At 42.6% G+C, this 16,893-nt stretch overlaps 1 protein-coding gene across 1 annotated transcript in view; it reads right to left on the reverse strand.

Annotated features, from left to right (window-relative positions):
- Ptpn13 (protein tyrosine phosphatase non-receptor type 13) overlaps positions 1-16,893 on the reverse strand; it is a 135,208-nt gene that overhangs the window by 3,445 nt on the left and 114,870 nt on the right. The window contains exons 34-42 of the mRNA XM_028773694.1: positions 14,590-14,683; positions 13,853-13,990; positions 12,975-13,060; positions 11,726-11,763; positions 9,087-9,190; positions 7,051-7,199; positions 5,328-5,418; positions 3,926-4,263; positions 1,591-1,806 (exon numbers count right to left, since the gene is read on the reverse strand). Coding sequence (XP_028629527.1) covers positions 1,591-1,806; positions 3,926-4,263; positions 5,328-5,418; positions 7,051-7,199; positions 9,087-9,190; positions 11,726-11,763; positions 12,975-13,060; positions 13,853-13,990; positions 14,590-14,683 — 1,254 coding nt within the window. The remainder of the gene's footprint in view (positions 1-1,590; positions 1,807-3,925; positions 4,264-5,327; positions 5,419-7,050; positions 7,200-9,086; positions 9,191-11,725; positions 11,764-12,974; positions 13,061-13,852; positions 13,991-14,589; positions 14,684-16,893) is intronic.

A 16,893-nucleotide genomic window follows, 5' to 3' on the forward strand; every position in this document is an offset into this window, starting at 1 on the left:
CTCTCTCTCTCTCTCTCTCTCTCTCTCTCTCTCTCTCTCTCTCTCTCCCTCTCTCTCTCTTTCTTTCTTGGTTTGGTTTTTCAAGACAGGGTTTCTCTGTGTAGCCCTGGCTGTCCTGGAGCTCACTCTGTAGACCAGGCTAGCCTCGAACTCTTGAACTCAGAAATCCGCCTGTCTCTGCCTCCAAAGTGCTGGGATTAAAGGCATGTGCCACTACCGCCCAGCAGCTAATTTCTTAAAGTATAAAAAATAATGTAAGCAGTATTCCTCACACACTGCTGTCTAGAATAAAATTCTATATCCTTTAAATTTAGCTGATACTTCACAGTTTGAAACGAGGGCAGACTGGACTGTTGGGTCTGCCCCACAAGTTATAGGTTATAATAGTATCAAGCACTGGGTAGGACTGCTTCATCTAAAACCTTTTAAGAGACAGTGGTTTTTATCAGTGTGTATGTATGTATATGTACATGTATGTATGTAGTTACATGCAAGATATTTTGGCAATTAAGGAGGATTCATATTAAATTTAGGTGAGAGTCAAAGTGAGGTCACACCATTACGTGCTTTAGTAATATTTCTAAAATATTTAAAAATTACTACTCAGAGCAATAGATTAGCATTAATTTTCGTTTTGTTTTGTTTTTTTGTTTTTTCGAGACAGGGTTTCTCTGTGTAGCCCTGGCTGTCCTGGAACTCACTCTGTAGACCAGGCTAGCCTCGAACTCTTGAACTCAGAAATCCGCCTGCCTCTGCCTCCCAAGTGCTGGGATTAAAGGCGTGCGCCACCACCGCCCGGCAGCATTAATTTTCAAACAAAATTATTCACTTATTATCCACAGGTAACAAAGACAAAGCCCAATATTTTTCTTTTATAAAGTGGACTGTCTTTTGGACTTTGGTACTCCGGTAATTCCTGTAGTTGTGGCAGAGCAGCTTAAGGTCTGCCCGAGGTAAAAACAGACAGAGCCTGAAGAGCCTTATCACACATTTAAACAGTCATGTCACTGAACAGTGGGCCATATCTTTTATTTGTCAGGGGTAGCCCTGCTTATACACTGAAGGCCTAAAATCAGCCATAGGCCTAAAATCAGCAGCAGGCCTGTCATACATACCTGCTGATACAAAGTCTTGATCTCTGTGGAAAAACACTGAAACAGATGGCTATAAGATATTGTAAACACGCAGCTTTAGTGGAAATTTACCAGCCTGGATGAGAACAAGTAGTCATGGGTCTTGTGGACAGTCATAGACCTTGGGTAGCCTTGGAGAATAGTACCAATTTAGATAAGGATAAGTGAATCATAGGCGGAGTCATAGTGACCTGTCTCCTGAACCTTTACCCAGCTGATACCCTGTTCTGGAAGATATCTGTACTCCCCCTGAACAGCCATGCTCCGGTGTCATCCCCTTCCCCACATCCTGCCTTTTTGTGTATATAACCTCTGTGTGAAAAAAGTAAAAATGTGTGGTTTGATCAGCCTATAGACAAGCCATGATTCTTTGTGTCCGCCTGTTCCCCCACTTTCTCTTTGAGGTGACCTCCCTAGACCCCTGTTTAATGCCCTGCTGGACAGGACATGTACTTACCTCAAGATCTTGGCTGATTAGCCCTAGGACCACGTCTATGCAAATGAGGGTTCCTGAACGCCCAATGCCAGCACTGCAGTGTGTGATGACCGGGCCAGACCTACGGATGTGTCTCATGTAGGAGATAAAGGTGAGCAGCTCATCTGGCTGCGTTGGTGTATCATGGTCTGGCCAGGCAGTGAAATTCAGATGAGAAATATGTCGCACCTCCCCTGTCTGAAAGCGTAAAACATAGTGAGTTATTAAAGTCACCTGTCCCTAAGTCAGGTCCTTATAGTATTATTTCCATGTTTCGAATCTGGGTGGTATGTTAGATCGGATCAAAAGAAAAGGCATCACAAACGCACAAAGCTGGGTATGCCTAATTTCCAGTATTTAGACGGAGAGAGGAGGACGGAATGTTCAAGGCCTGCTTAGGGTATAGTGCAAGACTGTGACTAAAACCAGCAACAACATTACAACAACGACAACAACAACAGATAGAAAAGAAATACGCAGACTGTATCACCACTGCCCAGTCCTACTGTCTGGGGATGGTATCCAGGCTCTTGGGTATACAAGGCCAAAGTCATACCTAGCTCCTGTGGGCTCATTTAAATTACATGTACGGCAATGCCAATCTCAGAACCTTTGTTCTTTCTTTCCCATTAGAACACTTCCTCCCCCGGGATCCTCCGTGGCTTTATTATCTGCTCCCGTTTTCCTCAAATGCGGCCTCTCAGGCTGTCCTGAGTCGCTGAACACATAGCCTGCATCCCAGTGTCCAGCAACCGTTCCTTTCTCTGATGCATTTCCTCAGCAGCACCAGTCACACGAGCACCCCACACGTAGGCAGCGAGCTCCGTGGGGTATGGAATGGCCTTTGCCTGTTGTTAAAACACTGGACCTGGGGTCCACTCCAGGGTTTGAGTTCTACTGGCACATGTATGATACATGATCCAGTCACTTGAGGAACACTGAGCAGCTAAGCTCATCTGAGCAATGGTAAGCTTGTGTGAATCAAAACATCACATGGTACCTAGGAACACAAACAATTTTTATATGTCAATTAAAATGTTTAGGTTTCATAAAAGACTCAAACCCTGTACACTGTGTAAATAGACCATAAAGGAAATTCTCACATGATGTCAACAAAAGTGAATCAGTAGACTTTTTTTTTTTCTAGAAAAGCTGAAGAAAGCTAGTGGTTAAAGTGCTTGTCACATAAGCATAGAATCTGAGTTTGGATCCCCAGCATCCACAGAAAAAGTTGGGCATCAGGAGTGCCCTTCAATCCCAGTGCTGGGGAGATGGAGCGAGAAGGATTCCTGGGGCAGAGCAGCTCAATCTGTGAGCTCCATGTTCAGTGAGACAGTCTTTCTCTAGGGAGGTGGAAAGCCAACATCAACCTCCAGCCTACATATGTGCATAGACATGCCTATACATCCATGTATACACATAAACACACATATACACATAGAAAGAAAATCAAGAAACATTCAAGAAAGTTAAAGATTCAGTAGCAAACATGGCTGTGCATAGCTCATGTTTCCGGGAAGGGTGTACCAGTGAGGGAATGCCACACTGAGAAAACAGACAGCTGGCTCTCTCTGAGGGCCATCACTAGCTAACGTGCACTGACTTTATCCCGTGTGTTTGACATGTGTGAATGAAGCATGTAAATAACAGATGATAGGGCACAGCTGCCTTCGAGACACGTCTGAATAGCCACCGACTTCTTCAAACAATTTGAGTTAGTCTACTTAGTCATTGGACCTTGTAGGTGTTAAACAAAGCAAGTGTTGTCAGGTGTGCCGGCACAGGCCTTTAATCCCAGTACTTGGGAAGCAGAAGTAGGCTAATCTCTTGAGTTCAAGGCCAGCCTAGCCTGGTGTACATGTTCTGGAATGAGTTCCAGGACAGCCTGGGCTACACAGAGAAACCTTGTCCCCCAAAAATCATCATCATCATGTTTCTATGTACATTACAGCTTATGAACTGTTTTGTACTATTTATTCCTAAGCACAGACTGATGATCATGGTATAAGCCCCATGATTTGTTCTAATACAGCATCTACCAGAAGAAACTGTATGAGGGCCACACTTGAAACTCTACTGGATGCTGGGTGTGGTTTTACAGGATCACACATTCCCAGAATCCCAGTACCCAGGAGGTAGAAGCAGGGGGATCAGAATGTCCAGGTTGGTAGCTGTATAGTGACTTTGAGGTCAGCCTGGGCTACATTAGACTGGGCTCAAAAATAAAAAGATAGTAGCTGACCTGCTTCCATTGTGGCCTCAAGAGGGCGTGAAGGCCTGCTTTCTGAAGAGGAGACAGGGCTTATGAGTGACTGACCTGAATGTCTTCCAGGGCCATCACTCGCACTACGAAGCCCTTCAGCTGCTGCATTCTCAGGAGGGCCAGGCGCAGCCTCTCGTTGGCCATGGTTGTTGTTCCAAGGATGCTCGGCCAGTACCGCTGGCATTTGATCTTTTCTCCTTCCACCTCCTGCGTCATCATTGCTATGACTGTAGAGTTCTGCTCCCAAACCATCTGCCAGAAATCCCCCACGGTGGTGGGCAGAGGCCCCTGGCAGGCAATGTACACGAATTCCTGTGTCCCCACTGGGATCCTGATGAAACTGGCATTGATGTATCCGCCTTCATCTCCAAGAGGTACTCTTGTGGTGTCATCTGTGAATGTCCACAGCGAAAGGGCACATCACCATCATGTATTGTCACCATGAGTTTCACAAAACACTGGAGTCAAAGACCACAATGGCTCCGATGGCCCTTCTTGGACTTGCCATCACGTGCGTTGATGGAGTGCATTTTCAACCGCAGTCCAGGTCGTATTTATGGTTTTTGTTATACTTTATCTAAATGCCATCTTAGTGGCTTTCTATGAAACTTGGGGCTTACTAATATAGAGTAAATATGTATTACTAATGTAGTAACATGTAACTGAAAGTATACATTTAACAAACACAGTAGAACTTGATAGTAAGCAACTAGAGAAACAAACAAACATTGTGACTTCTATGTCCACAGTTAGACACCAGTGTCCAGGGTTCTGAGTGATGGGACAAACTTTCACAGAACAAAAGCTCGCTCTGAAGTGACACTATCAAAGTAGCTGCTAGAGATATGATTGACATCTCTAACCCTTGTGTATACATGAGAAAAACAAACCTTTTATTTGTCATTTCGCATTTATTTGTGTGGTTTTAGGGTGTGTGTGGCTGCCACTCACAAGTATGGAGGACATAGGACATCTTAACAGGATTGTCTCTCTCCCCTTAGTGGCAAGTACCTTTCTTACCTGGCCTCATATTTATTTTAAATATTTATAAATTTAGCAAGTAGTTTTGGTGGCAACCAAGGTAGAACCTTTAAAAATAGGTTTCAAAATTTATTGCTTGACTTTCATCTCTTAGTTTAGAGTTTGTTTCCTAACAATAAATTAACTACTTTGTATTTATAGTTTGCCCTGTTCTGCCTGTAAGATAAAGTCTGCATGGTTTTGGCCCATCTACTTAATGCTGAATTGTGATCTACTCCATTTTAAAACCTTTCTTAGATTCCTTTTTTTCTAGAGACAGGGATTTTCTATGTGGTCTAGGCTGGTCTGGAACTCACTGCACATATAATTAGAGCCATACCAGAATGCACAGGGACATACACACACAGTCATACCCACACCGGGACACACACACACACACACACACACACACACACACACACACACAGGAACTCACAGGGAAGGATATTTTTGTATCTGTTCTTCCTGCGGTTTTCCTTAGTCTGTCCAACCAGACACTGATCCAAAGGTTTTAATTCTTGAAGGTTCTACAAGTAACAAAATGGATATAAGGTTAAATTTGTCAACTAAAGCAATAATTTAGGCAAGAGAAACGATTCTACTGCACTGATTCGAGCTGCAAGTGCTAATGAACACAGATCTGTAAGCTGCTGCTGAGAGAATTAACTGCAGGAACCTTTGACTGGACACGTCACAATCAGCTAACTAACAAGACAGCACTTCCTAACCTATGCCCTAATTTCTATTTAAAACTGTCTTTAATCTTAAAAGAAAAACAAAACCCTACAAAGGCAAGTTTGGCTTAAGGCAACATCTGGAGAATTTTCTTGACAATATCATGTATCGGGTCATGGACCGCAGCGTGTGGTATTGCTGTTGTGGACAGTCAGAGAGTCAATTCTTTCTCCTTCTCATGACTGCTTCTACACATGTGCAAGGCACTGCAGTGAGTGCTGGTGCAGTAAGTGCTGGGAGCACGGTTTAAGGGAAGGCACAGTCTATCTCAGAGAACTTACAGCTCTCAAGAGGCAATATGGGAATCAACACATGGTGATGAGTCTTCTAGAAATTTAGATGCTGGTGGAGGAAACAGAGCTGTGCTTCAGAGGTGCTGGGATGGAGCCCCCCAAACCTTAAAGAAGATGCATCCACTCTACAGAGTGAGACTTAAGGGGAGGAGGCATACACCTCGGGTTCTGAGTGGTCCATGGAGCCTTCAGAGTGCAAGCACATAGCAGCAGCTCTCAGAGACCACCTCCCTTCAGTGCCTAGGAAGGAGCGAGCAGCAGAGCTGGTGGTTTGAGGGAGAGGAAGGTGACCCCCAAGCCAGTGCAGCTGCGTTTCTCCTGCAACACAGGAGCAAGGGCTCCAATCTGGCATGCATATCCCAGTGGGGCTGTGATGGTACAGCAGCTGCTTGTCCCAACTGCAGAAGCCAGAAAGACTTTGAACTCCTGACCCTCCTGCCTTTACTCCCAAGGGCTAGGAACATAGACATGTGCCATTAGGACTAGAACCAGATTTTATTAGAAATTTTTTTTTATTTTTACATATGAGGAACGCAGGAATCGTTAGAAAAATCTGCCAAGTTCTGAGCAGTTAAAATAATCTTGTTAAGTTAGAACCATTAAGATCCTCACTGGGAAAATTAATTTATCATTAGGTACTTTTTAAGACTTGAAAGTTAGCTCTACAGAGTAGTGTTGGAAAATGTGGTGGTGTGAATAAAAATGACCCCCACAGGCCCAAAGGGAGTGGCACTATTAGGAAATATAGCCCCGCTGGAGTAAGTGTGGCCTTGTTGGAATAAGTGTGTCACTGGGGGGTGGGCTTCAAGGTCTCAGATGTTCAAACCACACCCAGTGTCTCACTTTCTTCCTGCTGCCTGACGATCCAGATGTAGAACTCCCCACTATACCTCCAGCACCATGTCTGCCTGCGTGGTGCCATGCTTCCCGTCATGATGACAATGGACCGAACCTCTGAATTGTAAGCCAGCCCGAGTTAAATGTTGTTGTTTTAAAGAGTTGCTGCTGCCATGTTGTTTCTTTGCAGCAACAGAACACTAAGACAGAAAGCAACTGGTATTTTCTAAGAGTTGGAAGTCTTTCCTAACCTTGAACACATTTCCCATTCAAATAAATGCAGGGACCACTTACCTCCAGCTCCTTAGAGGGGATCCCTTGGTCAAGCAAGCCTTGAAGCGTGTGGATGGTGGCCTGTAATTGTGTGCCCGTGTACTTGCCAGAGGGAGGGACTCTGACTACCGGCAGGGCTGCCAGCTCCTCATTCGTCAAAAAGAGGTGATCTATCAGAATGGACCAGATGGCTGTTAGTTCTCTCCAGAGCTGATTTAATACAATAAACAAGCTCACTTGAACCTCTTCTCCCTTCCCACTGTCTCATTAAAAGGGGCCGCCGGCTGGCTGGCTGGTTGGCTGGCTGATGACTGAGGTCCACACAGGTTTTGCTACTACACAGCTACCTCACCACTGCTCACAGGTCTGGAAGGGTTGAGACTCTCAGGTGTTTAGCTTTTGAAAGGAGCATGTGTTCATTTTTGCTTGACTTTAATGGCATCATTTATATGGGGAGAACCTACCCAGTTCCCCTGTTACTTTGCATTGGATTCTAAGTACTAGGGAAAAATGGAGAAAAGAGGTCAGAATTCCCACGTGTCAGGAGATTGTTACTAGTCTAGGAGTTTCCCTTTTCTCTGCCTACTCATTGCCCTCAGTGCTGATTTCCTGGATTTGGCAATGTCCTCCCTGCACAGAGAACTTTTCTTGGGCTATTCAGGAGTTGAATTAAACAGGTACTCTGGAACAGTCTGGGTCTGCGTGAGTACCTTCTGTACTGGTTATTTATAACACAAAGCAATTGTCATCCCAGATAATGTAGGAGACTGCGCAACTCATCCAGCTTCGGGCATGGCGGGGCTGCAGCTAATGGTCATGTGACAGTAACACTGAGCACTTTAAAATAATGAGAAGTCATTTAATCCCAGCACTCAGGAAGCAGAGATAAACTGATCTCTGAGAGTCCAAGGCCAGTCTGGCCTATGTAGCATCATGTGAGACAGGGGAACACAGTGAGACTGTCTCAAAAACCAAAAGCAATGCAAAAGTACTGAGACTTTGTGCTTTGTGGTTTTTGTTTTGTTTGTTGTTGTTGACTTGACACAAGACAGGGTTACCTGGGAAGAGAAAACTTTGAGAACATGCCTCCGACAGATTGGCATGTAGCAAGTCTGTGTGGCACCTTCTTGACTAACAATGGATGTATAAGGGCTCAGCTGATGGTGGACAGAGCTACTCCTGGCAGGTGGTTCTGGGTTCCGTGAGCTGAGCTGAGCAGTAGGAAACAAGCCAGGGAGCAGCAGTCCCCCATGGCCTGTGGTTTGGGTCCTGCCTTGAGTTCCGTGATGGACTGTGATGAGAATGTGTAAGGTGAATACAACCTGTCTTCCACAAGCTGCTTTCGGTCAAAGTGTCTTATCACAGCAAAAGGGAACCTGACTGGGATAGACTTCAGATAATAAAACTTCACCCTTTATGACACTGATAACAAATATGAAAGGAGAACACGAGTTGTGGTGGTTTGAATATGCTTGGTCCATGGTAAGTGGCGGTGTTCGATGTGGCCTTACTGGAGGAGATGTGTCACTGTGGGGGTTCGAGGCTCAAGCTTTGCCCAGTGTCCTGCAGAAGGGAGCCACCATGGCTTGGTCATGGTGTCTGTTCACAGCAGTGAAACCCTAACTAAGACACTAGTGTTTCTCTGCTGGTTCAGTTGAAAATTACATGGCAGAAGGACAGACAGGTACACCCAGAAAAGGCCGGCACTCAAGGGGAACTTCTCTCTCAAATTTCAGATATCTCACCAGTTTTACCCCAGGTAAGGTGAGTTCCTTATTTCTCATTATTCGATAGCAAAATCATGACTTTTAGTTTCCATTTTTAGTCACGATACTTTGTGCTTTCCTCTATGCCACCGACAGCTTTAGGCTCTAGCTATGCAAATAATTTAGTTATGGTAACCAAAGCCAATGTCTACGTGACTTAGCCTTATGTATAAAACCAAAGAGCATATACATACGGCAAACACCATCCATGGATTGTGAAATCATCATTTAAAAGCTTTGCTTTCCCTACTTGCTGTTTTAGATGAAAGAAATTGGTACTAAAATCCTTGCCTTTGCTGGATTCCTCACGGTCTGTTGTCTCTGCTGCAGAAGCTCTGCTTCCCTGAGAGACTTGCTCTTCGATGGGCTTCTCTTCTTGTGATGCCTGAGTTAAGCTACACCAACAAACATACTTGAAATATTTTTGTCTCCAGCATAATTTTAAATATCATGATTCAAGTCACTTAGTTTCTCTACGGTAACTATGATATTGTCATACTGCCTGAGCTGGTGAGGTGGCTCAGCGGGCAAAGGTACCCTCAAGTCTGATGTCCTAGTTTCATTCCTGGGACTCATGTGGAAGGAAAAGAGCTGCCATAGTTGCTCTCTGACCAATACACTTGCAATGCAGCATATGTATTAACACACATACACACTCACACGCCCACACACTCACACACATACACAGTAAATAGATACACGGAAAAATTAAACACTGAAAAAAAAAATCAAGTTCAAACTGGGTATGTTAGCACATGTCTATACTGTCAGCTCCTCTGGAGGCTGAGGCAGTTGAGCCTTGGAGACACCAGCCTGGAAAAATAGCAAGACCTTGTCTAAAATGCAAACAAAAATGACAACAAACACAAGAACTCCTAAATAAGGCCCTGGATCTGATCCATAACTCTTAAAATCATGGTAGATGTTAAATAAAGCGAAGTGCACAGTAGCAGCTTTACTTGAAGACGGGCTCCAGGCCTTTGAATCTTAGACTGAAGGAGTCTCTTTGGGGATGGTTTTGTGTCAACATGGATGTTACAGCTTTATTGGCACCTAACTCATCCTTTCACGTGTGTGCATATGTATGTGTGTGCGTGTGTGTGTGCCTGTGTGTGTAGGAGCAGGGATCTACATGCATATATTGCAAGAGATGTAAGCACTTGCATGTACAGGAGCAGAGGTCTATGTACATATGTGTGTGCTGAGGGATGCATGCACTTGTGTGTGTGCAGGAGCAGAGGTCTATGTGCATATGTGAGAGGGGATGCATGGACTTGTGTGTGTGCAGGAGCAGAGTTCTATGTGCATATGTGGGAAGGATGCGTGCACTTGTATGTGCAGGAGCAGAGGTCTAAGTGCATATGTGAGAGGGGATGCATGCACTTGTGTGTGTGCAGGAGCAGAGGTCTAAGTGCATATGTGAGAGGGGATGCATGCACTTGTGTGTGTGCAGGAGCAGAGGTCTATGTGCATATGTGGGAAGGATATGTGCACTTGTGTGTATGCAGGAGCAGAGGTCTATGTGCATATGTGGGAAGGATGTGTGCACTTGTGTGTATGCAGGAGCAGAGGTCTATGTGCATATGTGGGAGGGATGCATGCACTTGTGTGTGTGCAGGAGGAGAGGTTACTGACAGTTGTGAACTGTAGTGTGGTTGCTGGGAATTGAACCAGGATCCTCTGGAAGAGCAGCCAGTGCCCTTAATCTCTGAACCATCTCTTCAGTCCTAGAAACTATTTTGTTTTCTTTTTCTTTTATCTTTTTTGTGGTTTTTTCGAGACAGGGTTTCTCTGTATAGCCCTGGCTGTCCTGGAACTCACTCTGTAGACCAGGCTAGCCTCGAACTCTCGAACTCAGAAATCTACCTGCCTCTGCCTCCCAAGTGCTGGGATTAAAGGCGTGCGCCACCACCGCCTGGCTAGAAACTATTTTCAAAGAGAGAATTTTTGTGGTGTTTAAAAGAATTTAGAAAAAAAAAGAAAGAATTTAGATCAAGTGTGATGATAAATGCCTTTAATCTTAACACTAGGGAGGCAGAGAATGGCAGATCTCCATGAGTTCAAGACCAGCCTTGTCTACATAACAAGTTCTAGGCTAGCAAGGGCTTACATAGTGAGATCTTTTTTTAAAAGCAAGATAAAAAAATAAAAAATAATTTCCTAACATCCTTGGTTTCATATTATTTGAAATATTATTACACTTTATTTCATTTAACTATTTAATATGTATTTGCACACATGCCACAGTACACAAACATGTAGGCCCTAGGGAGTGAACTCAGGTCATCAGGCTTTGCAGCAGGCCCCTTTACCCACTGTGCCATCTTGTTGACCCTGGCTTCATTTTCTTAGTAATGAAAACATAAAAACTTTAAGCACAGAAAAACAGACAAAAATTAAAAACAAAGAAACACCCATAATCTTAGCAGAAGAATCACTGTTTCTGGCACATTTTCTTTTAGACTCATTAATTTTTTTTCTCCCTCCCTCCCTCCCTCCCTCCCTTTCTCCTTTCTTTCTTTCTTTCTTTCTTTCTTTCTTTCTTTCTTTCTTTCTTTCTTTCTTTTCTTTCTTTCTTTCTTTCTTTCTTTCTTTTGAGCAACAGCTATAGAAAAAAGATGTCAAAAGAATGTACCTGGAAAAAATGTATCTTGGAAAATAATAATCAAGTTGGATGTGATACACACCCTTGAATCCCAGCACTCTGGGAGACAGAGGTAGATCTCTGCCAGTTTGAGGCCAGCCTGGTCAACATACCAAGTTCTAGGCCAATCAGAACTATGTCTTGTCTCAAAAAAAAAAAAAAGAGAAAAGAAAAGAAAGAAAAGTCTTATCTGTATTTAACCACTGCTCCATAATTTAATTAATGTTTTATTGGAAACAAAAATAATCACTCCATAAAAGGACAATGAGTCTCGCACATGCCTTACCTTGAAAGGTTTACTTTTCCTTCACCACCACTCACTGACTACAATGAAGAGAAATAAAAATCAGATTAGTTCACTGTAACAAAGCCAATCTCATAAAGCTTACGTCTTTCTTTGAGTTACTTTTTATGTTGTTACTGTTATTATTCTCATATTACACATGACATTCAATTACCACATTACAAAAAGTGTCAGAGACATCTACAGTGGCCTGTGACATTTTGTTGGTTAATAGTAATTACTTTCTTTGGTTACCTTTACTTAAACTTACTCTTTTTAGGAAACGATTTTTTGTTTGTTTGTTTGTTTGTTTTTTCGAGACAGGGTTTCTCTGTGTAGCCCTGGCTGTCCTGGAACTCACTCAGGCTGGCCAGGCTGGTCTTGAACTCAGAAATCCGCCTGCCTCTGCCTCCCAAGTGCTGGGATTAAAGGCATGCACCACCATCGCCCAGCTAAGGTGATTTTTATAATGAAAATATATCCTAAAAATTAATATAATAAAAGTTTTCTGACAGAAATGTCTGATATTATAGGCCATTATAATGAAGACTCTATATTATATGCTTTTTCTCCTTTTTAGAGAAAATAAATTTTAGATGACAGTTTTTTAAATGCCAGACTTTTTATTCATAGCTTTTAAAAGAGACTTTTAGAATACCCTATTAAATGTCAGATTAAAATGTCAGTTTCAAAATATTGTAGTGAAAATACAATTACATTGTTATGACTTACAAGAGTCACGAAACTCCTCAAAGAGCCAGTGGTATAACTACTAATACTATGATAGTGTAAAAGAATATCTTAAATAAACCCTCAAGACAATGGTATATTTAAGATCGTCAATGTTCGTATAATTTTATGCATTTATATTCAGAAGACACACACAAGCTTGTTGACATCCATCCATACTACATATTTGTAAGTCCATAATGAACATGACCTTGTGTGTTTGATATGGTGTCTAAGTACACATTTGGGTGGTTGAAACTCTGTCTATGTCAGCATACGTCAGCAGTTCTGACACCCTCTCCTTCCCCCCTTTCCTTATGTTTCTATCCACTGAGAAATGACTCAGAGTTTTGTTGGCTGCAGATGACACTGCAATGTAATAAAATAAAACTACCTTCCTTTCCCTCACAACTGTAATCTAACGGTAGAACAAGCCACACCGCCATTTATTTCCCCTTTAGGGTTAAAACAGAATTCTAGCAAAGTGGAGCACCATGGCTGTTCACACAGGTACCATCCTCACCTCAGGGATGTCCTCAGGTAACCGAGACCCATCACAGTTGGTATCTTCTTTTCCTTTTGGTGCCTCCCCATTTGTCCTCAGTGGATCTGGGGGAGAAATGTTCAGGCCAAGAGAAGCTAAGACATGTTCTGAGGCTGCAGCAGTGTTTTTATATAACTGCGTTTACTCATAAAAGGCGACAGTAAACAGACCACTGCAAGGCAGCAATGTGAGCACTCTAACCGCGACAGCCAAGAGTGAGTGACAACAGGATCCATAGTGTAAAGTACTTATAAAGCTTGCCTATGAAGCAGCTTTAACAGTGGCTTATTGTCACCGGAGGGGAGGGTGTTTATGATGATGTATTTATAAAAGCTATGACACCTTATGATACTTCTTGGTTTGCTTTTTAGACTCATGTAATCTAGGCTGGCCTTGAACTTGCTATGTAGCTGAAGATGGTAGTGAGCTTCTAGTATTCCTGGCTCTACATTTCAAGTGTTTCGATTACAGGTGTGTATCACGAAGCCTGGTTCATATGGTGCTGGGCACTGAGCCTAGGACTTCATGCATGAAACACGGAACCTAGATCAGCACTCTACCCTCAGCTACATCCACTACCTCTAATGATACATTGTTAAATCTCATTAATGAGTCAACTCACCCACAAACACATAGAACAGACAATGAATGTTACACAATAAATGTTACCATGTTTCATTTCTGAAAACACTGCCCAGAAATTGATAAGTGAAGAAGTAGCTAATATATTTCAGTTTTACTCAACAACTTTCCCACTGGTGAGCTTGAGCTCTGGGTAAGCTGGCTCACTTGTCTGGTTCCTCCTAACCCCGAACTTGAGCTCCGGGTAAGCTGGCTCACTCGTCTGGTTCCCCCACCTGAAGAACAGGCTCTTCTGTTGGCATGCCTCTGGTTTAAGAGGTTCTGTGCTTCCTCGTCCACAACATCCAGCAAGGACTGGATAACTTCAGCTTCTTGAGGATCTTCATAGATGTCATCATCCCGGTAGTGAGATTCTTGAAAATAGGAATTTATTTTAAAAGTACTGAAGTGAGAAAGGGACAAGTGTCACTCTGAACACACGAGGTACTTTGAAGCCAGGTATTTTGAAGTTTTCGCTGTCTCCTCTGAAGGGTAGACACAGTTTCCTAGTGCTTTTAGTCTAAATGTGCTGGCTGCTGTGGCAACCAGCCACAGCTTAGAACAACTGCAGCTTAGAAGCGATAAATGACAGTCAGTATTGGAGATATACCTTTCCATGAAATATTAACAATTTGATGCTTATTTTATAAAATTAACGTCAAATTTTCTATTCGTGAAAGAAACAAAGATGTTGTCTTCTGAAGATTAAGGATATAACAGGTCATATAAAATATCCTTAATGTAAAATTTCTAAACCATTTGGTAATCTATGAAGCCTTAGGGATGAGAAGAGATGCTGGATGTTTGAGCATGAGGCAATCAATAACACTAGTTTTATATTCTCTTCATTTCCTCAATCTTCCCTTTAAAGCTATATTAGCACGTGTGGTTGACAGGAGGGGATCAGCAACCCATGTGTGTTTTTATACTTTTAGATCATTTACGGTAATAGGATGGCTTATTTGAAAACTACCTTTGGTTCCAGTCAGGTCTCTTGATTCCTTCATCTGAGAAGACAAGCCTTTTCCTCCAGAGTACACAGCTTCACTTACTCCTTCCCCATTAACCTGAAGTGCAAGACCACAGCAAACCACCAGATTACTGCTTTGTTAACTTCTGGGATTGGAGAACTGAGTGTGGCTCCTCCCTCTACCTGCTCACGGTCCACCTTTGCACCCTGCATCCATGTGACTAGGGAACACCGTTGGGGTGAAGTGTGCATAGTGGATATGAGTTCCTACCATCAAGCACATCTGGAATTGTGCTAATTCTTAAAAGAATTGGACTACACAAAGCTTTTACTTGAGATCTATTTTGAGATTTGTCTTCCAAAGAACACTTTATGAAAGTTTAACCCTAGAAGTTGAGAGAAAGGAATAAAATTATTTTTGTTTTTTTTTCTTTTGAGACAGGGTTTTGCTGTGCAGCACAGAGAGGCCCCAAACTCACATTCCTATTGTCTTAGTGCTAGGATAATATGTGGGCCAACATTCCTAGACTTTCCAGTGCAGTTTAACTCTTTTGTGAGTTTATGGACATAACAATGAATTGACAACAATGTGATTATTATATATGCACTGAACTGACGGCAACATTCCAGTGCAGCAGCAGAGGGTGATGTACTTCCAGTACACAGTCTCTGAGGACAGCATGAGCCACAGACCTTAGTGCTGGAGCACCTGCACAGCTGGCTCCAATCCCCAGCACAATTTAAAGAGACACAGCTTCTGGGTTAGGGATTGTGGCACACGTCTACTTCTCTTCTCATGCTGGGACCCTGACTGGTGCAGATCCACATGGGCTCTGCACGCTGCCAGTCTCTGTGAGTGTATACATCTGTCAGTCCACTTCATTTAGAGCATCTTGTCTCCTTAATGGCCTCCATGCCGCTGGCTCTTACAATCTTTCCACCTCCTATTCCCAGGATTCCCTGAGCCCCAAGGGGAGGAATCTCATGAAGACATCCCACTTAGGACTAAATGTTCTAATGTTTCTCACTGTCTTGTCTAGCTGTGTTTGTTCTCAGACTGTAGGAGGAAGAGTCTCTGATGATGGCTGAGGAGGAACTGTTCTATGAGAATTGTAGATGTTGTTAGGAGTCACTTTATGGCTACATTCCTTTAGCATAACAACAGTATTTGGTTTTCCCCTAAGACCCTGGGATATCTTGTCACCAGTTTTATGTCCACGTGATAACCACTCACAAGTGAAAAACTGGCTCACTCCAGAAGTCTCATTGGGGATGCAAACCACTCTTAAGGCCAGGCCCTGTGCCCAGCAGCAGATGCCAACGCAAGTGAACTCAGCAGCATCTCTGGAGGGTCTTTGTCTCCTAAGGCTTTGATAGGGCTCTTTTAATTTAATTTTTATCTTATCTTGCAGCATCTTTTTATATACATTATAGCTTCCAGTTTTGTAATTTTAAATGATACCAGTGTATGCAAACATGTGCATCTCTGTGTCTACGTGTGTATTATCTCAGGCTTTCTTTTTTTTTGTCTTTTCTGTTTGTTTTGTCATATTCTGTCTTGTTTATGTTTTATCTCTGTTTTGTTTTATCTTATTGTATTATTATTCTTTAGATACCTATTTGTTTTCCAGTGAGAGACAGACAGCATTGGATTCTGAGAGGAGGGAAAGTGGGGGTACTCTCAGAAGAGCTGGGGGAGGGAAACCATGATCAGAATATAAATATATGAAAAAAAAAATCTGTGGTCAATAAAAGAAAATAAAAATAAATAAAAATTTAAAATTAATAGAGAAAAAACGTAGATTTGGATAAACTGTAAAATTGAATGACTAAAGTAAAACACAGTAAGTATGTACTGTGGCTTGCTCTGAAGGCCTAACTCTTTTTACTAAGAAGTTACATACGACAGAATTACATTTCAAAAGCTGGTAATGCATCACCCACAGCATCACTGGTTGTGAAATCCCACTTTTCATGAGAAATTCATGCTCTGGGTATTAGGGCTCAAGGACTGAATGTTGTCCAGATTTCCTGGAACATTTTAATTCCAACAGAAATGTTGGCACCCACAATAATAAAAGTCCTAGATTCTAGGGTTTGAAGTTGGTTCAACAGAAACTCTATACTTCCTTCTTTCAACACACTGATATTTAAAAAGAAAACAAATAGTATGCAGCATGAATAACAAGAAAATTCAGTTGCTGCAGCTTTGTGAAGCTGAAGACCTGGATCTTAAGGAGGGCAAGTTTTGTTACATTTGTTACATTTGCTGCTGCAGAGCAGAGCACACTCAGCACACGCACTGAC

This window comes from Grammomys surdaster, unplaced genomic scaffold, assembly GCF_004785775.1.
Source record: "Grammomys surdaster isolate TR1022 unplaced genomic scaffold, NIH_TR_1.0 233, whole genome shotgun sequence".
Lineage (NCBI taxonomy): Eukaryota > Metazoa > Chordata > Mammalia > Rodentia > Muridae > Grammomys > Grammomys surdaster.